The sequence below is a fragment of the Myodes glareolus genome, chromosome 10, assembly GCF_982192425.1.
Source record: "Myodes glareolus chromosome 10, mMyoGla1.1, whole genome shotgun sequence".
NCBI lineage: Eukaryota > Metazoa > Chordata > Mammalia > Rodentia > Cricetidae > Myodes > Myodes glareolus.
In genome coordinates, this window is record NC_142035.1 from 1,311,756 (window position 1) to 1,336,324 (window position 24,569).

General features: G+C 50.6%; 1 protein-coding gene across 1 annotated transcript in view; it reads right to left on the reverse strand.

The window, feature by feature from the left end:
- Positions 1–930: 930 nt before the first annotated feature.
- Ntsr1 (neurotensin receptor 1) overlaps positions 931–24,569 on the reverse strand; it is a 44,182-nt gene continuing 20,543 nt past the window's right edge. Inside the window, exons 2-4 of the mRNA XM_048441297.2 lie at positions 8,139–8,352; positions 4,373–4,463; positions 931–3,376 (exon numbers count right to left, since the gene is read on the reverse strand). Of these exons, the coding sequence (XP_048297254.2) occupies positions 3,127–3,376; positions 4,373–4,463; positions 8,139–8,352 (555 nt within the window). The 3' untranslated portion in view covers positions 931–3,126. The remainder of the gene's footprint in view (positions 3,377–4,372; positions 4,464–8,138; positions 8,353–24,569) is intronic.

A 24,569-nucleotide genomic window follows, 5' to 3' on the forward strand; every position in this document is an offset into this window, starting at 1 on the left:
GGAGCAAGCCAGTAAGCAGCACCCCTCCATGGCCTCTGCATCAGCTCCTGCCCCCAGGTTCCTGTACTGCGTGAGTTCCTGCCCTGAATGCTTTTGATGACGAATGGTTATATGGAACAATGAGAGAAAACCCTTTCTCCCCAAGTTGCCTTTGGTCGAGGTGTTTCATCACAGCAATAGTAAGCCAAGTAGAACAGATTATAATCCCAAGGCAGAGAGAATCTAGGCAGGCCAGTGATGGTGCAGCTCAGTACAGAGGATCCAGGAGCCTGGTGGATGGGGAGTCAGCTCCACAGGCAGGAGGGTGGCGGCTTCTGAGGTCCTGTTGTCTTAGCTGAGCTTCTTTTTCTGAGATAGGACTGGACAGTGTTCACGGCTGACATCACCATCGCCATCTTCGCGCTGCTGTCAGAGTGCAGATCTGCTCAGCTTGGGCCACTTGACATTTGAGTGAAAGCCCGGAAGCATTGCTCATCTTCCCTCATTCTGGGTGGAGACTTCTTAACTTGGAGGAAAATTATATTGTCTAAAATTCCAATATTTTATTTTTTTAAAGTTTAACCAGGGTTCAACAGCAGCCATCATTCGGCTGTCTGTGGAGCTATGTCTGCTGAGAACAGGTGTGTGAGGGGGACTTTTAACTCTTCGGGAAGGTGGGCAGGGAGGTGGTCGGGCAGCAGGTGTGTGAGGGGGACTTTTAACTCTTCGGGAAGGTGGGCAGGGAGGTGGTCGGGCAGCAGGTGTGTGAGGAGAACTTTTAAGACTTTGGGAAGGTGGTCATGGAAGTGGCCAGGACCCTTTCAGTTTTTAGGAGCTATGACCCCACCCATAGCTTATAGGAGGCAGATAAAAGCCCCATACATTGCATCAGCCCTGCCCGCCTCAATGAATGGACGGGTGTGTGAACGGAAGCATACACAAAGCAAAAACTGGGTGTCCACAATTTCCTTTATTCTTTACGGGGGACACATGGGGGAGAGTGTTCCTTGATTGCAGTGGGGGTGGGCTGGGGGTATTCTGGTGGATGTTTGAGGGCACACGACCTGTGTCTACATCACTACTGGGCTCATGAGACTCTGGATTTGTGACCCAGGACACTAAGGTCAGCCTCCAGAACTTGGCCCAGAGCTGAGAATACCAAGCCGAGGTCATAGGTGTGTCTGGTGGGGCATGGACTTATGTCCCTAACTATGTCAAGCACAGACAAGAGGCTAAAGACCACAGCAAGGACTTCTGGGAACAGCCACAGCACTTCTGGGAGGTTGTATAACAGGGCATTGGCTCTACCCAGCCTCGGGGCTTCTCTCTTCTGTTTATTCTAGGCTGGGTCCTTCAAGACAGTCCCAGTCAGCTGAGATGAGAAAATTGAGGCTCAGAAAAAAGGTTTGCCCAAGGTCTGGGAACCCAGGATGGGGGCCTAGGGCTGGACTGCCTGGTCAGGGTATAAGTCCATATCCTCATGCAAAAGCACTGGTCTGCGACCCACTCACTGTCTGGGAGGGCTCCCATGTAGACAGTTCTTGGATGGGGAGGATCCCTCTGGGCTGATCACATCTTCCTGGTGTCAGCCAGGCCCTGCCTTTGATGACCTGAAGGGTCATTTTGTTGGCAGTGGTGTTTTGTGGGGTTCAAGTAGCACAGTGGCTATATCTGGGTGATCACAGATACCCCAATAACCAACCTGTTGTTTTATAGCCCAGAGGGAGTGAAGGCTAGCCCCAGGTCATGACTACTCCCTCCAAGTCCCAAAGCAGTACTGTTCTCACCAGCCAACCGCCCACTTATTCATTTCTCTTCAGGACAGTGAGGCCAAAGACTCTTTTTGCAAAAGGCTGAGCTTAGTTCTCTGGCCCTCCTGCCACTCCTCCCTTGCTGGTCCAGGGCATCCTGGGACTGTCTCCAAGCGCTCAGCCAACTTTCTTGGCTGGAGGCTCGATGGTTCTGTCTTATTTGGAGACAGCTCCCAGAGATGAAGGGTGCCTGCTTTTCCGGGCGCCTAGAACCTGGGCCAGGGCGGCTGCTTGGCAGCTGGTAACAAATTGGCATATGCTTCAGTCCGGGGCTGCTGGCCAGCTGGATGCTGGAGCACTGGCCTCTCCTTACCTGCAAAGTCTCAGACCCTGGCAACTTGCTGAGGACCTGGCTCAGTACCCTTCTCAGGAGTCCCGTCCTGAAGCCAGCAGCTGCCAGACCTTAGTTTATACAGCTGTCTAAGAGACACAGGACTATGTATCCCCCCACAAAATCACCTGGACAGGGGAGGCTGGGCCCCACCTATCTGCCAGCCCTCTGCAGATCCAATAGGTCAAGGTCGCAGTGCAGGTATCCCTGCAAGGCCATTTGAGGATTGTCCTGGGTGAGGACAGGCCTAAAGAAGAGGGAGTCCAGGTCTGTATGAGTCCAGGTCAGCCTTTTGTCCTCTCTGAGCATGTGAGAACTTGGGTCTCTTTAGTGGGCCATAGCTGTCCAAGGTGGAGACAGAGGCCTGGATCCTCTCAGCTTTCAGCTGTGGCCCTGAGCCTTAAGTAAAATGTTGAGGGATTCTCTGGACCACTCAGGGAGAGGCAGTCTGCCAGTCTGCCCAGGAAGGGTCTGGACATGAGGCTCACAGAGAGCCACAGGATCTGCAGGACCAGGGCAGGAGCAGAGGCATGAGGAAGCTGAGATGGAGCCTATGCCTGTGGACTTTGAGCCCAAGTTCAGCTTCGGACGGTGTCTGGCCCAGCTGGTGCAGCTACAAGGTGCTGTTATGATTACAGCATCCCGTCTACCCAACAGATGGGTCCCAATGTGGTGCTTTCATTTCTTCTTTCTAAGCATCCATTAGCGTGGGAACAAAGGAAGCTATCCTTGGTGAGTGCTAATTTCTTCTTGTTGGAGACCTTTTGAGGGGCAGAGAGAGAAACGGCCTCTGTTCTCGTTTTTAAATTGGAGGTAGGAGCGGGATAGAGAGCAAGAATAGAGGACTGGGGAGGAGGGGAGCAGAGGAAGAAAGGAAAGAGAAAGTGTAAAGAAAGAAGCCTCTAGAGGCAGGGAGCCCCAGCCTCACCGGCATGGTTTAGACTGGCCACTAGTGAACCCCGTGAAGGCTCACAAGCTGAGGCCCCCTCCCAACCTTCTCAGGGCCTAGTACATTGTCTCCCGCGTGGCGCTGGTAGAAAAGGCATGGTTGCTGGACATGCTGTTTGGCTTCCTGGAGAACGTTGGCCTCTTCTTTCGGCGCCGCCAACCGGGACACAGGCAGGCCAGCGTGGACAGGAAGACCTGGCGGAAGTTGGCAGAGACCAGGTTGTAGAGGATGGGGTTGATGGCAGAGCTGATGTAGAAGAGGGCGTTGGTCAGCATGTAGAAGTAGTGGTAGAAGTCGAAGAGGAACCTGCGGGGGATGGACGGGTATTTAGATCCCCAAAGCCCTCAGTATGTACATAGCCAGGCATGAGCAGTATGGTGGCTTGGGACACTATAGCATCCCTGAGAGCCTTTTCCCGGGTATCTGGTTGATCTGGCTTTGACCACAGTCCCCCTTGGGCATGGCCTCTCTACTTTGCCACACTTCTCTCAGTAACACATCTTAATTGTCTGACAAGTCCTATTTGGAAGCCCTTTGTCCTAAGGCTTCAGGGCCCACTGATCCCTGACCATATTACAAAGACACTCCTGATGCTTGTGTGTGCTGTGTCCACTCATGAGGATTTAATCCCCCTATCCCCAGGCATCCCTAAGCTCCAGAAACCTTCACAGGGCTGTTCCTGTGCCTATTGCCCTGAAGATGCTGTTACTCATAGATCTGGTAACACTGTACTGGGTACAGAAAGGGTTCACAGAGCAGGCCTCCCGAGTGACTGGCCCTTAGACCGTGTCTGGACAGGCCCTCAGGACTACTCTAACCAGAAGCTGACTCTTTGTACAAACAGGGTTCATGCTAACCACCTGCTTTTTCTCTAGGAGCCTGACTCAGGGTTAGCAGCCGGGTCTCTGACCAGTCTCCTCTAAGAACCTGGACACCAAGCCTCCCATGAGTTTCCCAGTTAACAACATTCGCAAGTGGCTTGAGGTGGGAGCTGAACCTGTCTGTCTCCCCTAATTTTGTCTCTTTCCTTTTGTTGTGACAAGTCACACAGTACTCTGTATGAGTCTCAAGTCCAACTCTGGGATGACTGTGGCCCTCAGGACCTTCAGGTCTGACCCAAATGTCCCAGGCATGACATTGAAGATCTGCTGCCTGCTCTGACCTCCTGGCTACAGTCATCCTCATCCAACCACCCTCCCTGGAGCCATAAGCTCACAGCAGCTCCACCTCATTCCAGACTGGCTTGTGAGCTGCGGGGCTCATGGCAGCCCTGCTCCCATTTGCTATAGACCAATTACTCACGTAGTCCACTGTTCATCCGAGATATAGCAGAACATGAGGCGCCGTACATGGTAAGGCAACCAGCAGACCACAAAGGCGATGACCACAGCACCTGCAAGACAGAGTCATTGGTCTCAGAAATGTGGAGAGAGCCACGAGAGACAGAGATGACATTCTGAGGTCATGGACCTTTTGCTTCCTTTTCTTTTTCCTTTCTTTTCTTTTTTCTTTCTTTCTTTTTTTGTAGTAAAAAAACAGCTGGTGCAGCAGCGCGTGTCTGTAACCCAGCGCTAGGAGACTGCAGCCCCACGCAGAGACATGTGGATATCTAGAGCTCACAGGCAAGCTCGTGCAGCTGAATCAGTGAGTTCCAGGTTCAGTGAGAGACGCCATCTTAAAAGAGAAGCAGAGGACAAAAGAGGAAGACAACCGCTGTCAACCTCTGGCTTCTATACACACGTGCACATACATATGAACATACAAAGCAAACACACACAGAACAACCAAACAGATGCAAGGATGCTAAGTGCTGCAGCCACTGTGATAAAGAGCAATTAAAGAAAATATAACAGCAGTTAACACATGATCCAACAGCTCCATTTCTGGGAATTGCCTTGAAAGAACTGAAAAGAAATACTGGCACTCCACGCTTACAATAGCGTCATCCCTAACCAATCACAGAAGTGGAAGAGACCTGGGAGCCTGTGGACAGACAGGTGGAGCTGCTGTCATGCCGGTCTCTGGTCATGGATGTGTGCTCCTGAAACGTGAAGTGAGCACTGTACCATGGAATATTATTCAGTATTAAATAGGCAGGAGAGTCTGATCTAACATATGCTCCAACACAGACAAGCTTGGAGTATGTTTTGTATATGGAGATACACTAGCCATTAATTCTTGTATGATTCTGTGCATACAAGGCTCCCCCAGGAGTCAGACTCATAGGATGGGCTGGGGGGCAGGTGAAGAGTTCTGCACACAGGTGGTGGGCAGCAATTGCTGCTTAATGTCCCAGACTGAGCACCTCACAATGATTACGGTAGAATATTTTATGCTGTGCATTTTTTTGCGTAAAATTATAAAACCAAAAATGTACTTGAGAAAACTCCCTGGAAGCAGAGGATACGAGACCCTGAGAAGCAACACAGCGGTCTGAGCACCAGGATGACCCTGCACTTGACCTGATATTTAGTCACTCGGGTGGAGGGAGGCTTTGGCCTCAGTATCCTTATCTATACAACGTGAGCTTTCAAGGTTTCCAGTTTTGTTCCACTGAGGGTGCAGACCCCCAAAGTTAGTGGAAGCAGAGTTGGGACACCTTGGGGTCCTGGAGGGTGTTTAATAGTTACCTTCCCTAGTCCTGATGTCTGCCCTGGGTGAATGTGATCAGAAGGATGGAATAGCTGAACAGACAGACAGCAACGTAAGATCTCAGAACAGGACAGCATGACGGTGCAAGTAGACACTCAGACGGAGTGTGTCTGAGATATTGGGTATTCCCTCTCCAGGCAGCCCCTCTTTGATGATGGGCAGGCAGATTAGCTGCAGCCTCAAGGCCAGGAAGAGGCAGTGCTAACTGCAAGCCCCTGGTGGGCAGCGACAAGCTCTTGGGGCTCGGCCCTTGAGTCATAGAGCTAAGCAAGCCCACCTTGGTACTGTGGCAGATATGTGGAACCAACTATGAGAACAGCTGCCTGTTTCAGAGGGGAAGCACCAGGCGGCAGGGCTGGGATGGACTACCCACCAAGGGTACCGAGGCAGAGTCATCTGGACCCTGTAGAGAAGCCCCCCAGAGAACCCCTGGAACAGACACTCTGGTATAAGACACTGATATAGGCATCTCTGTTCCTCCTTTTCTGCCTCCCTTCTAAGCAGCTCACTTGTGGTCCTCACAGTTGCTATGGCTTCCCTTCCTTCCACCAAGCCCCATCCCACTCCACTGGGACCACTGTGGGGTGGAGGACGCTGTGACTGGCGATGATTTAGTCATCATGAAAGGTAAGCCTTGAAGGAGCCATTTCTAAGGCAGCAGTAGCAGAGGGGGCTGTCTACCGTCGGTGGAGATCTCCCAGGGTCTCTTCGGGTCTTCTCAGTCTCAGACCTGACAGGCGCTCGCAGAACAGTTCTACTAGACACCCGAGCAGGTCTCTAGGCTCCACCCTCTCTGCCCTCTTTGTCTGACCTGCCTGCACTGAAGCCCTGCCTTGCCGGGACTTGGTAGAGAACCAGTTTTTCTGTCAGGCTATGCAGAGTTCATCCTAGCTGGGACAACCTTGAAGGTGAGCAGCCATCACAAAGGCAGAATCTGGGGCCTTACTCGGGCAGTCACTACAGGGACCACCCCACGGTACTGGTTCTAGCCTTTAGCTCGCTGGCCCCAGTTTCCTCATCTATACCAATATGGACCCTTGAGGTCTTCAGTTTGTATCTCTCTAAGAGAAGCTGCCAAATTTGCTAGAAGCAGAGCTGTGGCATCTTAGTGCCTTGAAGCTGAAGGGCCCCGAGTGGCTGTCCCCAAATCCCTAAAACTCCTGCCACAGTATCCCCTGCCTCGGCTGACATGGGTGAGGGAGAGTTGAGTGCTCTACTGCTTGAGACAACAGTGACCAGGCCCGGCATAAAGAAAGCCAGCTTGGCCATACTTTCTGGGCGCTGAGGGTGCAGGTACACCCTCTGCTGACCTGGTATGGACAGGAAGGGCCATCTCTCTTTCTTTCTCTGTATTTGTTATGGGCCTAGCCAGGTAGGGATGGCGGGGACTCAGACAAGGCCCACAAAGGCCAATAAGGCAAAGGGAAACTCAGTAAGATGGGACAACCTGTCCTCTATAGGGAGGACCTGGACCTTTGAGGCAGGATGAAAAGTACAGATGGCAGGTGCCCTGGCCCAGGCCCCAGCAGGCGGCACCGACCACTGACGTCCCCAGGCGCAGCTCTGCTTGCAGTCTTGGATGCTCCCCTCTGCCTTCAGCCTCAGGTTCCTTCTTGGAACCAGGACCAGGGCACACTTTCTCTTCCAGTTACCCTGGGAGACATTAGGTTAGTGCAGACATGAGGAGGTGACTCTGGGCTCGATCAGTGTCCTTGGGAGGAGCTCTTCTCACAGTTACTGTTTTTGGGTATAGATAAGGACATCAGTGAGGAATGCCACACGGGGCTGGTGCCAGTCACTCTGGGCTCTGAGATGCTGCCGTGAGTTTGCTCTGAGACTGCACTGAGAGCTGCTGGTGAGCAAGCCTGAATGGCAAAGGGGCAAGACCAGCAAGGAGCCACAGCCATAGAAAAATGCAAGACATGGGTCTGGAGAATAAATACTTTTGTCCTGCATCTCTCTCAGCCATCATACCTGATGACCGTTTCCTGAGGTTGCATCAGCTGCAGGATTCAGGCCCACCCACTCTGCTCAGCCTTGTCGCCAAGTCCTGCCTGGCTAGCCGGCATTTGCTTGGCAAGCCTATAGCTCTGCTACCAGGACTTCCTAGTCCTGTATAGCAAGATGTTGCCTCCGAGGAGGTCCCCAGCTGCCAGGTCTGGTCACGTGACTTCACTGTGCTCGTGCCTGGGGTGCGATCGCGTACTTGAAAGAGCCTTGATTGCCAATGAGAAAGCTGGAACAAGACTTCAAGCCCAGAGTTGGCACCCAGCCTCCGGTTGATTGAGCGAAGGCATGAGGGGGCGACGACGGCAGGGCGCCGCTGGCAAACCTGGACCGCATTCTATCCCATTGGGCCGAGCCCCACACTGAGCCCCAGAACGCTGTCTACTCCCCAGGGTCTGAGGTTACGTACGTAAGACGAGGACTCCGTGGCGTAGGGCCTGGACACGTCCAGGTTCGACGGACATGCTGAACGTGCTGTGCTGTAAACTGTTCTGGTTGCCCACAGTGCACACCCGGCCTTGCTCGTTGGCCTGGTGCACCATGACGGTCAGCTTGTTGGCAATCACAGTGTTTAGGACGGAGATGACCAACATGGGGAACACAAAGGACATGAAGGTATTAACCTGCGGAGAGCGAGAGGCAGCCGTTAGTCCTAGACACAGACTTTGCTTATCCACCAGACCTGGAGGTTATCATGCCGGTGTGCTCAGAGCTGTGGTTGGGAGGTACTTCACGCAGTAGGAAGGCCGTGCCCATGTAGCCTGCCCACCGGATCAGGTCCTCCTCAGGCTCAGTTCCCACTCCAACCTGCTTGAAAATGGTCAGCATAGCCTCTGTTTCTGGGGCTGGGTAAACCCTGCGTGTTCTGACGAGGTCCAAGCTCTGGGTCCTGGGTCTGAGGATATCATGCCCAGGACTCCAGACCATGGCGTGGTCTGTTCAGTGAGGCTGAGCCCTTGGCTCCCACTCGGCATGCAGATGGTTCACACTGATGCTTCTATACGTTTTCCCACCCACCGGGTGCCTCTCAACAGTCTGGAGATGCACAGCCCTGCTCATTGGTCCAGGCTTTCTATACACACTCTACGTTTGGGGAAACACACGGAGAACGTGGCCAGCGCAAGGCTTGTGACTTGCAAGGCTTCCGGCTTGTGGTGAGGACAACCGTGACTAGACCCTGGGAATAAGGGGAGTGGCTACCCAGAGTGCTGGAATTGGCGGGACTCCCCAAGCCTCTTTTGGATTTGGTTGCAGCATCTGTGAAGGCCTTGCCTCGACTCCCAGGTAACCACAGACCGTCGCTGGGAGGGGCTGGGGAAGCTGCAGTCCAAGTCGCATCTTCACAAAGCTCCACTCAACAGTCAGGGCACAAACCATTCAAGGGAAGGTATTTCTGCATGTTCTCAGTCATCACCACCTCCCTCTTGGGCCCTGTGTCCCCTCCCCAAGCTGACCTTGAGAACAGAGGGTCTGTCCATCCCCCACCCCCGGTGTCAGGAGCTGAACCCACTTCTGCCGTGTGCTACGCTCCGTCCACTGGAAGCCCATGGAGGGTAGGCAAGAAGTCCTCTGCTTGCTCTGGACCCAGCTGTGCCCCATCCCAGGAGACACACTGACTCAATTCCTGGTGAGTCATGGTGGAATTAAACACACGGAATGTATCCAACACAGATTTAAAATGTCAAAACATTTAAAATACCACACCTCGCTGAACACAGGCAGCAGACAGCTCGCTACCTCTGGGACTGGCCAGAGTCAGAGCAGAGCAGCAAGACAGGTATTGGCTCTAGGTCCCTGCTGGCCCCCAGGCTCCTAACCCTAAGGTTCCCAGGCTGAGCCCTTTTCTGACCCTTGCCAGGTATGGCCCCAGCTCTCTGCCTCCAACTTGCATGGGCATCCCAGCCCTGTCCACACAGGATAGCCTTGAGGAACATTTATGACCTCTGCCAGCTTGAGGGTCATGCTGGGTTCACAACAGGATGCCTCCTTGCCATCCCACCCAACCAGAAGCACCCATGGCATCTTTCAGTGTGGCACTGAGTGTCCTGGGGGATATGTCAGGGACTGACCCAAGACCGCCCTGTTTTGGACTCTGAGCAGTGGGGAAAGACATAGCCAACAGCAGGAGAGCAGGAGGGGGCAGTGCTGCTAGTAATCCGCTGTGGAAAGGGCTGTCTTGTCACAGCTGAACTGTGTGAGTGCTGGGGAGAGGCCAGATTCAGTGCTACTGGTCTTGGGGAGGTGTGGCAATACATACAGTCACACAGCGTCTTTGTTGCCACACACCTCCTCCCCCTGTTGCTGCCTCCCTTCCGTGTGTCTGTCTGTCCTGGTATCTCTGTCTTTGCTTTTCTCTTTCTGCTTTAGACGCATGTACCAACTTTCATGGATGGCAGGACCGGCCCTTAGGGTCCTAAGGGCAGCTAGGTGCTGGGCCACCCTGTGCCACTACCACCTTAGTGGCCATGCTTGTACAGCTGGGCTGGGACCCTGGGGAGGACAGTGGACACAAGGGCATGTCAGCCTCTGGTGTCCTTGCCTTCTATTCCACCCGGGGAACCTGGGCTGTTACTATCCCACTCAGCTCTGGATTGGAAATGCCTGAGCATGGGGGAGGGGCTCCAGAGAATGGCAGAACACAGGGGATGTGGGGGCTGCTGCAGATGGGGTGTAGACCTGAACCTTAGACAGACAGGAGTCCTGTGTCCTATGGCGGCTTTGATCTGGAGCAGGTCCTAGACAGAGTCCAGGTCTAAGGTTTGTTATTAAAAGAGTGAGCAGAAGTGCCCTCCACCATTAGGGCCTTCAGTAGCACCCAGGATTACCATCAGAGTGGGTCAAGGAAGCAAGCTGAGGTCTCTTGTCAGGAAGCTAGGATGGTTCCTGAGAGGAATAGGGGTAACCCAGCCACTGCCCTGCCTAAATCTGTATTTTTGTGGAGAAGGAAGGAGGCAGAATAAAAGAAAGACCAGAAGAGAAACAGTGATCAGGGATGGTGAGCCCAAGCTTGTACACTGATGGACCGGCTATCAGGGTTGTCAACGCAGCCTTGTTTGAAATAACGAAGACAGAATGACTCAAATGCCCGCCACGGGGGCAGCTGGCCAGTCCCCATGCATCTGCTCCTTGGAGCACTAGTTGACCCCAAGTATCAGAAGATAACAGTTTATGGGGAGAGAGTACAAGGAAACAAAGGGAAACATGGTGGCTCCCTGAGTTCCTCTAAGGCACAGAACCCAACCAACATGGACGAGGGCTGGTAGTACAAACCTCAGGTGTCCTTTCTGAACTGGAGCTGAAATAACTGTCTTACCTTACACACTGGACATGTCTGGTGCCCTGGTGTGAACAAGAGCCCCCACGTCACACCAAAGCCATCCTTTATTCCCAGATCTGGGAAATATTAGGGACAAAAGAAGCCTGTATCTGGTGGGTCTATTCTCATTTCACAGGTAGGCGGCTGGGGCCCAGAAAACTAGAGGGGGGGGGTCTCTTAAAGTGACACATCCCGGAATTCCACGGGAGCAAGGGTGAGTACACGGCACTCGTTCTTAGAGCAGGATTGTGGGAGAAGACAAAGCACCATCTAGGAGCCCCCACAGGATGCTTGAGAGCCGGGCTCTAGTCAAGTAGCTAACCGCGAGGAGAGGGCTTAAGGGATAAGGAAATTGTTGGAGCAGCTGCTTCTAGAACGTCACAAAGAGTGGCAGCCCAGGATGCCATGTTGTCTCAGCCTCCACTTGAACCTCTGTCACCCTTACAGGTGTCTGGGAGTGGTGGCTTTGACACAAAGTTCCGAGTACACCAGGACGAGAAACTGAGGCAGCTCAGAAGAGAGACAGAGAGGCAGACCGGATCCCAGGCAGATAAAATATAGGCTCTTCCTTCATGAGTGAGCGTGCTGAGCCCGGCCCTCCACTTTCCAGGCCCTACCTCTCTGGGCAGCTGCCAGATTAGGGGGAGTTCAGTACAAAGCCTGGGAGTCCTTGGGAATTTATCAGAAAAGCTTCTATTTCGTTTTCTTACGTTGCCCCTACTCCACTACTGGGCCCCTGTACTTTTTCTGATTTGGGATTACTGGACCCCAGACAGAATCTAATTGGGAGATTTGTGGGGGTAGTTCTTAAGTCCTCGATGGGGAAGCAGTACCTACCTATGCCAGGAGGGCTTCTGACCAGCGTGTGGGCAGGACATCATTGCCTCTCTACTACCCGCAGATGGCGCATACCACCCTCCCACCTCTCCGTCTACTGGCCACCTTTAATGTGAGAGGCAGACTCTTCCCTCCTGCTGTCCAGCGGCTGCTGCCTGGCTGTGGACTTGGCAACAGAAAACCCTGAACGTCCACATCCTGCCAGTGCCCGGCTGTGTTGCAAGCCTGGCACCAGCTTGGCTGTCAGGAGAGACCACTAACTCAGCCCAGAGGCCTCAATTGGATTAGCGAAACGGCCTTCTCAACAGCTCTGCCCTTGCCCACCTGTGCCAGACCCTAAGGTCTGGGATGCTTGGCACAGCAGCATGGGTGCAGGGCAGCCTAGGCCCAGAACTCTCAGCACAGCTGCTGGTGTGAGGCTCGCTTACAGGGCGGGGGACAGAAACAGGAGACAGCATGCTTCAGTGTGTCTATCCCCTCTCAAACTGGCCCCAAGCCATCTGCATAGAGAGTCTTCGGGGCACGGAGGACTGACGTCTGTCTGCCGCGCCTTCAATACATGTCAGCCAAAAAGCCCATTAGAACGGTCAAATCTGTGGGACATCCACTAAGCAGCAACAAATGACTCTGAGATCCCCGACAAGTTCAGTGGCAGCACAATCCAGAGTAGGTGGGCTGGGTACTGCTGGACTCACACCCCTCCTCTGTACCCAGCACAGTGGGGGCAGGAAAGGGCCCCAGTTTGTGAATTAGGCCCACTTTATGCCTGCAGCCAGGAAAGCTACGCACGGCTGAACTGAGTCCATGACTCTGTCCACGTCAGCTAAGACAGTAGCATTTCCTCTGATGGGTAACCGTGTCCTGAAAAGCAGCTTCCACTTGCTAAGATGCATCATTCTGTATCCCTACTTCAAAAGCCCAGGCCAATTCAATCAGTTTTGCTGATACGCCTTTTGTTTGCATTTTCCTAAGATGCAGGGTGCTAATTTGACACTGAAGGATTGAGCATCGGGCCAAGTGCTCAGCACAGTACATTGAGAGCCCTTGACAAAGGTTGAGTCATCCAAGAAAGTTCTCTGTTCCACGCCAGGAAAACCTGGGGCTGGTGGACAGTAGCTTCCTAATTCCAGTGATCATACAGGGCTTTCAGCTGAGCTTGGAAGGGAGGCTTTGCAAGGCTGGGACGAGGCTGTCTGCAGGGGTTCAGTGGCTGTAAGCAGGATACACAATCAGAGCGTACGTTTAGTGTGAGGCACACAGGATGCAGCCCCTGCCCTGTACACTGGCTGCCACGCCATCTCATTCTCGTGGCAGCTGAATCTCCAGCCCCACAATTTGCTGTGTGCTTTCTTGCCATGTAATTGTGTGGGTCGTGCAGCAAATATCCTGCCCGCTCCTCCCAGTTTCTAATTACCACCCACTGCCAAAGCCGGCCACCACACTTCCCCATGGACATCTGGCTCTTCAACATCGGCGTCTCAATGGGATTAGAGCCCTGTCCCTGTTCAGTAAATCCGATTATAGCAAACATAGAAGGGGGTGTCCTCACCCACAGGAAGAGGATTTAGAGATGGGCAGTGTGAGGGCAGAGGTTGGTAGACGCCTTTCCCTTTCGTTCCCCCACACAGAGCCTCAGGTGTGTCAGAGGACTCTCCAACAAGGATAAGAGTCCTTATTGTGCAAAACTAGTCTCTGGACTTTTCCTGAGTGACCAGGCTCTGTGTCACCTCTGGCTGGAGGACACTCTGCCTCAAGCCATCTTTCTGCTGGGTAGGACTACGGGGTATCTGAGGGCAGGCAGAAGTGAATGTTCCTTAGAAATGGCAGCAGATGGCTCGAGAGACAGCTAGTTAGCAAAGTGTTTGCTTTTTTTATTCTTCTCATACAATACACCCGATGCCAGCCTCCCCTCCCTCTACTCCTCCCAGGTCCCTCCCCACTTCTCTCCCCCCCATCCACCACTCATCCATTTCCCTTCAGACGTACGTATCTAATCCTAACACTGGAGATGTGGAGACTGGGGAGACTGGGGAGATTGGGACTTGCTAGCCAGCTGTCTGGCCAATTGGTAAGCTTTCGATTCAGGGAAAGGCCATCTCAAAAAGTAGTGTAGACAGTGATAGAGGAAGACACCTGACATCAACCATTAGCCTCCATACCCATGCACACACATTCACACACACTCTCTCACACTTACACACATATACACTCACACAGTCTCTCACATGCACACATACTCACATACATACACACACATTCACACACACTCTCACATACACTTACACACACATACACTCACAGTCTCTCACATGCACAACACACACACACTCTCTCACATACACTTACACACAAACACTCACACACTCTCACATACACATACACACACTCACACTCTCTCACACACACTTACACACACATACATACCCACAAACACACACACACACACACTTTCTCTCACACATTCTCACACACACACACATACATACCCACAAACACACACACACACTTTCTCTCACACATTCTCACAAACACACACACACATACACACACACAAACACACACACACACACACACACACACACGCTCCTAGCCGGAAGGCTGAAAGCTAAAGAAATTAAACAGTAAGCAGTGGTTCAAATGCTACCCAGTGGGAAGGGGGCTGGGGAGAAAAGAACTTCTCCTTCTCCATTATAGGCTGCCCTTCCCTCCCAGCCTACAAGCTCTCTCTATGTCCCATTACCTCATTAGGTTTTACATTGTTTGTCCTTTACAGCCACATGAGGCTTTTCTTTACAATAGCAGAGCGGCTTTTTTGTTTTGTGAATGGCACAGCCTGCAAATTCATGCTCTCCGGAGCATCTGTGAATCAGAGAGCTGTGTGTATAAACTCTTGGATTTTCTCTCCGTAGGGGAGGATGCTGGGAAAGGAAGGATGGCAGAGTTGATCTCATCAAGTGACCCTTCATACCTTCCGGCCATCCCCTCACCGGAGAGGATGGGCCAGATCACTTGAAGCTGTGGAGAGGGGCCAGGGCTGTGGCTGGACCTGGTGAGGGAGCCATGTGGTGGGCATCTCAGGACCCAGTGTTGGGCAAAGCACAGGAGCATTGCTGACTCCACAACCCAAGTGCTCAGGCAGGGTCGCTTCACATTGACTTTTCCAGTTCTGCCGTGGCTTGGGTTCTTACTGAGCCTGAGGGTAAGAAGCCTCATGATGACCTTTGTGGGCCCTGCCATTGGGTCAACAAAGCAATGAAGTCTGCCTGAGTTAGGGTGAGGTGGGTTATCCGTGTCCCTAACCTGACAATAGGAACCATTTGAATCCTGCCCTGAGGCCCCCCTTTCCCACCCACCCCTATGTCCTAGAGCAGGAGCCCACAGATAGCTGCCCTAAAGGGCCAGAGGATGGTCTCTGTCACAACTGCTCAGCTTGGCCAACACAGTCCCAACTAGCCACAAACATGTGAATGAACCGTGGGTTGCATGCCAATAAAATTTCACTTTTAATAGTAGATCAGAGTCCCAGCTTGCTGACTCCTGCCTGAGACTCCATGCTTATGGCTATGGAACACACACTGAGTGATGGTCACATCACTGTCCACTTGAGAAAAATGGGGACTAACATAACCTTTGGGACTATATTCCCACACCAGCGCCCAGTGTACAGAAGGAGCAAGAAGGATCAAGCAAAAGTCACCTAGAAGCAGCAAGACACCCTCTACCACTGTCTTCTGTCCCCCCCTCCACCATAACTGACCATGGCTTCCAGTTCTAGGATGACCAACAGGCCAAAGACCGATGGCCAGCTCGACTGAGAACCTGTCGGTCCTATTCCTAGGGGCTCTGAGGTGAGAAGATATCTCTTAGGCTTGTTACTTCACATCCAAAACAGTTTAAACAACCCTAAGAACAGGCTATACTTGGCAGAAGGAGGAACTCTCTCATGGCCCAATCTAGCCTTCCGCTGCCAAGCTTGTCATTGTCCTTCTGCTCCTCTGTCTCTGAAGGTGGCACCCCTACAGCTGTGCACACGGTATGGTGGAAGGTACACGAATCTCCCGAAATGTGTCCCCGTCGACACCCATGTCCCTGGTCAGTGGCTCCTCTGGACGCCTTCCATCAACAACTGGGGCTTCCTTCCCTCAGAGAAGTCCCTGCAGAACCTGTGTTGTGGAACAAATCTATCTTTCTGCAGGGACTTGGCATCCTCATTCACATTCTGCTGAATGTCACGGGTGTCAGCCACCCTCACTAGGATGCCTTGTCAGGCACATTCAAGGTGTAGAGAGAATGAGGTTTGTATTATTCCAGTAGCATTCACAGTAAGCGTCTGCACCAGGGCCTTCTCCCAGCATCCCTCCCGCCCATCTGAGACAAGCACAATTTGCTGGGGCACAGAAGAGGAGGAGGAGGAGGTAGAGGAGAGGAGGAGGAGGAGGAGGTAGAGGAGAGGAAAGGGAAGGAGGAGGATAAGGAGGGGAAGGCAGGAGGGGAAGGAGGAATGGGGGAGAGGAGGAAGGGGTGGTTTCTTGTCTTTGGTTAGAAGCTGGGTGCTGCACCCACTAGACAGGCTGAGTCAATGGTCTATTCTCCAAGCGGCTGCTGCTGCCTCCTCTGCTGGGCTCTGCCATTGACCTGGATGCTAATTGCAGCAGCAGGAAGCCTTGTTCCAGGCATTGGAATGCATGGGCTCCTTCAGGGCAGCAGTCTCTGCCCTGCTAATCTTGTTCCTGCAGGCTGGATGAGTTTCCTTTGATGGCTTTGAAATGGCCACTTCAAGGCTCTCAGGCCTTGGTCTGTGAATTCTCCCCGACCATAGCAGCTGCAGGAGAAAATCCACAGCAAGGCTGGGCTGAATGTTGATGGCAAATTATCACGATTGAAACGGAGTGAAGGTCAGCTGTGAGAAGGATGAAGATCAGCAGACTGAGTTGGGAAGCACCTGCCTGTAAATGGGGCTGTGGTAAGGGTGTGGGGGGTAGATGCAGAATCCAGACCAAACCCCTTGAGAGAAAACTCAGCTAATAACGGCGATCTTATAATCCTTCACCTCCGGGCCTTGGCTGGGCACATGAGGGTTGTCCCTTTTGGGGATGTAACGTGGTACATTATACTGTCTGTGACAAGTCCCATAAACCTACATTTTCTGCCTGTAGCAAACAGGGGGCTGTACCCTGCATAGGGGAGGAACCCCAAAAGAAGGGGTTGAAGGAAGGTGTGTTCTCTGGGCTGAAATCACTTTACTCTGAATCCTTCACCCCACTTCTCATCTTCCTTCCAATGATGACTTCGTCATAAAGACATAATTGGTTCATTTGTTAGACTGAATGTTTCCTGGCTGAACACTGTTTTGTTTTTGTACAGAATCCGGCTCACTCAGCTGCCACCAGGCTTTGAGGCAAATAAGGCCTTCATCTTTCCCTGCTGGGGCTCCATCCCAGTTCCTCCCTTCTCTGCAATCACTGAGCTTAGGGAGTTTTGTGAGCTGTGAATGGGGCTGCCCAGGGTGCTGGGCCTATTTGGAAGTCTGTGTAGGGACAGGATGACCTTTCAGTCCAGCCGCCTCTGAGCATCTGATGCTGCTGGGTCCTCAGGACTCACAGGGATGGAGCCCTGCTAACCCCATCAGCATCTGGCACTGCTCAGCAAGAAGGATTGGAGATGGTCTTGGGCTTCTGTCTTTTTGTTTGTTTGGTTGGTTTTGGGTTTGGTTTTTCGAGACAGGGTTTCTCTGTAGCTTTGGAGCCTGTCATGGAACTAGCTCTTGTAGACCAGGCTGGCCTTGAACTCACAGAGATCTGCTTACCTCTGCTTCCGAAGTGCTGGGATTAAAGGTGGTCTTCTGTCTTCCACATACAGTATGACAGCAGGCTGGTTTGTGCTGAGTAATTGCTTGTTCCCAGGACTCCTGGGGACAAACCTGTCTGTTTTACCCAATACTGGGTTCTCCAGAGCTGCTAAGGAGTCCTCAGAAAAGGACATCCTGCCCTGAATGGGTGGGGCAGACTCTGGACCTCCCCAGGCAATCAGCAGAGTCTAGAGAGTGCCCCTGCCCTGGGCTAGGGAGAAACAGGAAGCAGGCTATAAGGAGAAGCAGTCATAGTTTAAAGGTAGCTCTACCCTGGGGAGAAGGCTCAGTTGGCAAAAAACATTTTCCTTGCAAACACGAGGATATGAGTTGAAGACTGAGGACCTTGTTTAAACAAACTAACAGGACCCTCTTTAAACAAGCAAGCAAACAAATTCCAGTGTGATGAAGCACACTAGCAATACCTGAACTGGGGAGGTGGAGGCAGGAAGAGCCCTGGGGCCAGTCACCTTGCCAACTGGTGAGTTCTTAGACCAATAAGAGACCATGTATCAAAATAATGAGGATGGCACCTGAGGAATCACACCAGAGGTTATGCACACACACATACACACACACACACACACACACACACACACACACACACACACACACACACACTATGTAATATTTCTTTACACTGTGTGAAGATGTATCACTGTGACTGGTTTAATAAAAAGCTAAGTGGCCAATAGCTAGGCAGGAGGGGTAGGCGGAACTTCTGGACAGAGAGAATTCTGGGAAGAAGCAAGGCAGAGTCACCAGCCAGATGCAGAGGAAGCAGATGGACAGTCTGCAGTAAGAGTAACCAAACCACATAAAATAACTTCTGAATGGAAATGAGGAAGAGTGGATGGGGGGAGAATAGATGGGAAGGGAGGGGGAAAAATAGGGGATAGGAGGAGAGGAGGGAGGGGAAACTGTGGTCAGTATGTAAAATAAATGAAGAATAATGTTATTTAAATAGAAATTAAAAATAAACAAACAAAAAGAATGTTGATTAAAAGATAGAGATTAATTTAAGTTATAAGAACTAGCTAGGAACAAGCCTAAGTTATAAGCCGAGTTTGATAATTAATAATAAGCCTCTGTGTCATTTTTTTTTTTGTGAGCTGGCAGCCCAAAGGAAAGTCCAATCTCTCTCACACAGACACAAAATAATTTGCTTTGTTTTATTGAGATGGACTTTTGCTATGCTGCCTAGGATGGCCTTATTTGTTGATCTTCACTGTAGTGTTGCGATTATAGACATGTACCACCATGGCTGGTTGTAAATAATTTTAATAAAATTTTATTTAGTTCGATTTGTCCAAAATATCATTTCAAAGTGTGAAAGTATTAGTGAATTACACTCTGTGTTCCCTTTCTTACTTCAAAAGCTGAGCACCCTTCCTAGAGGGCATCTGAGCACAGCCATGGGCCGGGCAGCTATCGTCCTGGGAAGACTTGAAGGGAAATTTTAAGATGTTCACACTACAGCCCCATGGGGCAGGGTATCCTCTTCCTGCCATTCCTATGAAGTATTCTTGGCCCACTTCTGGTCCTGTGAGATCCTGGGCTCACAGGTCACTCCTATCAGGATACATGTCTCTGAACAAGGTCAAGGATGAGACCTTCATCTTAAGCCTCTTATAAATCACATACACTAGGTAAGGAGGGGTGGGACACCTTCCAGAAACAGGTGCTACCCCCTTTCTCTCCCGGCAAGGCCTTAGCAGCAGAGCTTGCACAAACCTAGCCGGCTGCACCAAGATTTTACTGGGCAGGGATAGGGCTCACGCGCCAGAAAGGTACCACAAAGTCTTCCTGGAGATTTTCTCCCTACCTCCTGAGTTCTTCCTGACCAAACCCCCAAAGTGACGTGCAGCAAAGCTAAGCCAAGCCTCAGGGCTGGAGGGGGGAGGAGCCTGGAGATTAGGCTCACAAGCTGGTCAGAGGGAAGGCCCTGAGTACCCATGCTGTGTTTCTCTTCCCTGGGCAGCTTCACTCTTCCTCTGGAAAATAAAGATGGTCAGCAGAACCCTCAGCCACTGGGTTAGGTTTGGGCGCAGAACTATCTTTCACTGCATGAGCCATTAGCTGAGGTATATGCTAATTATGCACTCAGCACAATTAATCCTTGCAGTAATTGCTTGTTATGGGAACTCCGTTCACCCAGCTCAGAACCTTCAGTCTGGTCATAGCGAGACCCCAGTCAAATGTGGGGACCAAAGCTACATGTGATGGTATACGCCTATAATTCTAGCACTTGAGAAGTTGAAGCAGCAGTTTGAAGCCAGTCTGGGTTTTATGAGAACCTACTTACAAAACAAAAACAAAAAAATCCAAGAGAGAGTGAAAAACAAAACACCTTGTTTTTTAAAACCAGAGTGGTAACAGGAAAGAGAGCTGCCCTATCTCTTATCCCTGCCCCCTTCTTTACTCTCCCACTGGAATCGCCCTGAGCGGCAGGTGAGTCATAGTGGAGGAGCTTTCCAGAACCAGGAATGGGAAGGCTGGGCCAGGATCCACCTGGAGGAGTCACCTGCCCAGGGAAACACAGCTGTCCCCAAGACGCCTGTGGCCTCAGCCAGCCGCTGTGGAGGGAATCACAGCTTTAGTCTCACCAGGTTAGCGCTAATTCTCACCCTCTTGGGGCTGTGAATGGTGGGGACAGCCCAGTGCAGAGGGATGGAGGTCCCTCCTTCTGCTGTGGTTGTAATCATGATGCATTTTCTCTGACAGATCTTCTCCAAAAGACAGCCACAGGTGCTCATGACATTTAAATTGCTTCAATTTGCAAGTCCAACATTTACATGAATATTCACACACACACACACACACACACACACACACACACACACACTCACTCTCTCTCTTTTCATGGTATTCAGACCACAGCCTTCTTGGGGTGCCTTGTCTGTGCAGTGAGGTGACGAGACCCATTGATTCCCATGGTGGTTTCTCATCAAAGAACATTCCAGAACCTGAAACCGATCAACTACCCAAACACTCAGGTGCAAAATGCAAAAGCCTTAGGAAAACACTGACTAATAAACGCAGCAGCACGTATGTGATGGTTTGAACATGCTCTCCAAAGAGCTGTTCCTCAGGTTGGAAACTGTCTCAGTTAGGGTTTCCACTGCTATGAAGAGACACCATGACCATAGCAACTCTTATAAGGAAACCATTTAATTGGGGTAATTTACAGTTCAGAGGTTTAGTCCATTATCATCGTGGTGCAACATGGCAGTGTGAAGTCAGACATATAAGGCTATAACAAAATCCAATTGCTTTCTTATATACCAGCAATGAATAATTGAAATAAAAAGAATATGTCTGTTTGTTTTTAAAATATTTGTTTAATATTTATATTTGTGTATGTGCGTGTGTGTGTGTGTGTGTGTGTGTGTGTGTGCATGTGGAAGCCGGAAGAGGCATTGGATCTCATGGACCTGGAATTACAGACAATTGTGAGCTACTCAATGTGGGTTCTGGGAACCTAACTTAGTCCTTTGCCAAAGCCCTTAACCCCTGAGTCATTTGCCCAGCCCCATAATACTATATTTTTGTACAGAATAATGCAAAATATTTAAAAATAAAAAATACTATTTATATTAACACAAAAAATGAGATGTGGACTGGGCATAGCTCAGCGTCAGAATGCTTGCCTTGCATCCCAAGCACCACCAACCTGATCCAAACAAAAACTTAACTTAGTTTTTAAGAAGATGAAGGGATTGGAATGATGGCTCAGTGGTTAAGAGTGCTTGCTGCTCTTGAAGGGGACAGAGTTCTGTTCTCATCACCTATGTTGGGTGTCTCACAACCATCATAACACCAACTCCAGGGGATCTTATGTCCTCTTCTGACCTCTGAAACCTGTGGACACTCGGCATACACTCATATCAACACCACCAAGTCCAAGACTTTTAACAAAACTACATAGTCAAGATTGTTTGGTCAGTGAAGCCAGCAGAGAGCCCAGAAATGGACCCACACAGGACCATCAGTGACTCTCTGGCTATGTGGAGGGACGGTCCCTCCTGGACAACCATCTGAAGCCAGCAGAGAGCTCAGAAATGGACCCACACAGGACCATCAGTGGCTCTCTGGCTATGTGGAAGGACAGTCCCCCTCCCCCCGGACCACCATCTGTGAAAGGACAGGATCTACACCTTCCAAAAACTAATCAAAACTGACCATAGACCTATATATAAAATTCAGGAAAATAAAGCAGGAGAAAAGTCAACTAGCCCTGTGCTTACTAATGAATATTTATTCATTATTTATTTAGTTTTCTTAAGACAGGGTCTCATGTAGCCTCACATAGCTTTGGATTCACAATCCTCTACCTCTTCATCTCAAATGCTGGGATTCCAGGTGTGAGACACCACAACCAGCTGGGCTTTTAAGCAGAAGAATGTTCCATGAAAGAAAACCAATCAACTGCACCTAATTAGAATGAATAGTACTATTAAAAGACAGCATGATACTATGACACCTGTAATACCAGCATCAAAAGCCTGAGGCAGGAGGATGGCAAGCTGGAGGCCAGCCCTACTATACTGTAAGACCCTGTCTCATAAAATGTAGATTAAGTAAGAAGAAACCTGGGAGGCAATATTTGCAAAAGACATGTATGATAGGCTGATCCAAAGCATACAAAACTCATAAAAATAAGTAAGAAAACAACAACAATAACAACAAAAGGGTAGAAATCTACTCAGGAACCTCGTGTAAGAAGCTCCACCCAGACAAACGCGCACATGAAGCAGTGCTGTGTGTCCAACCTCGTAGGACCAAAGACCTTGAGTATCAGCTCAGCTCGGCCAGGTTTGAATCAATGGAGAGACACATCTGGGGGCAAGTCTGTGAGGATGTTTCTAGAGAGCAAAGAAATGTGAAGGGCACTTCTCGGGGTCTAGAGTGCTGGGCTGGATAAAAGGAAGGGGGTGGGGAGAAGCAGTCTGAGCACCAGCAGATAAACCTTCTCCTTTCTGACGGTGGTACAATGTAACCAGCTGCTTACCACTGAATCTACAGCTCCTCCTTCCTCACCGTGATGGGCAGTACTCCCAAACCAAAGTAAACCCTTCCCTCATTAAATCGCTTTCGGTCAGGTGTTCAGTTACAGCAATGGGAAAAAGCACTACTATAGCAATGGACTAGAATAAAGAATGCTCTAAAACAACCCCCAAGCCAAAATCCCAATGAAGAGCCCCTGGAATATTTATCGTTGCTAGTGGAAGATAAAAGGGCACAGCTGCTGTAGGAGACTCAGGGTGACTCAGGAGACTCAGGGTGCAGCGTTCACACAGCTGACTCAGAACGTGAGGTTCCATGATTCCAGTCTTTGCTTCTTTTACCTAAAGAAGCGGAAATCTGCACAGATACGCTTATAGAAGCTTTAGTCATATTTGCAACCGAGATGTTCTTCATTAATGGAACAATGATCACATCTAATCCAGAGATACAAAGAAATGAGCTTCCAGGCCAGGAAAAGACTCGAAGGAGCTTTGAATGAATATTAGCAAAAGTGACCTGCCTCCAGCTGTATGACCTTCTGGAAAATGAAATACAGAGTTGGCTTTAAAAAAAAAAAATTGCTCAGAGCTGGGGTGGGGAGGGTGAACCGATGGAGCCCAGAACATTGGGGGACAGTATCACTGTTATCCTTGATGGGCTACCATGCATCTACCCAGAGCCACAGGATGGGAAACACCAAGAAGCAGCCGTGTATGAGCTGTCAAGTCTGACTAATTTGTCAACACTTGTTAATTGTGACAATGTACCTCACAATGCAAGATCTTTCCCACAGAGGAAACTAACAGGTGTGTGTATGGGGGGGGTGTCATAATGAGACATTGTCTCAAACAAATTACAAAACTGCTCTAAAAAGTGTCCATTAATAGCTGTCATTCCCAAGGCTGGAGAGATGGCTCAGTGGTTAAGAACATTGGCTGCTTTTTCTAAGGACCTAGTTTCTATTCCCAGAACCCACATGGTGGCTTACAACCATCTATAACTACAGTTCCACAGGCTCTAACACCCTTTACAGACCTCCTCAGGCACTGCACACAATGGTATACTGACACAAATGCACTCAAACGCCCACACATAAAGCAGTTTTTAAAAAGTCGTTACTCCCAATCCCTTAATGTCCCTCCTGTGCTCTTGTGCGTTCTACCAGCAGTGGTGAGTATTCCAATCGATTTTTGTCCTGGTGAGTATTGTGTCAGGGTTTGACTTGTTGGACTGCTGGCTGCTTTGCAGAAGTCTTAGGGCCTCCCTGCACTTTGTAAGTTCCCTGTTTTGTGAAACTCCCTGGTGGTCAGGCTCTTAGCTCAGCTGGAGGTCCTTCCACCCCAGAGGCTGCCCTCAACAGTGTGTGCTTCTGTGGCATCTTGCCTCAAGCAAAAGGAGCTCCTGACTTCCTGTAGTCCCCTTGTTTCATCTCTCCTCTGTGGGAGAATTTGTCTATAATCTGTCAATCATATTTTAAATAAATGCTGATTGGCCAGGCAGGAAGTATAGGCGGGAAAACCAGACAGGAAGTAGAGGTGGAGCAAAGAGAAAGGGAGTATTCTGGGAAGCAGGAAGCTCCCTCCGCCATTCCTGCCCAGATCACCGAAGAGGCAACATGTGAGCTGACAGCTGAAAAAGGTACCAAGCCATATGGCTAACATAGATCAGAATAATGGGTTAAGATAAGTCAAAAGAACTAATAAGTAGCCAGAACTAAGGGCCAATCAGTTTATAACTTATAGAGATCTCTGTGTGATTGATTTTCTCTGGGACTTGCCAGCTGTGGGGTACCGGGTGGGAACAGATACCCCAACAAGCAGGCCCCCTCATGT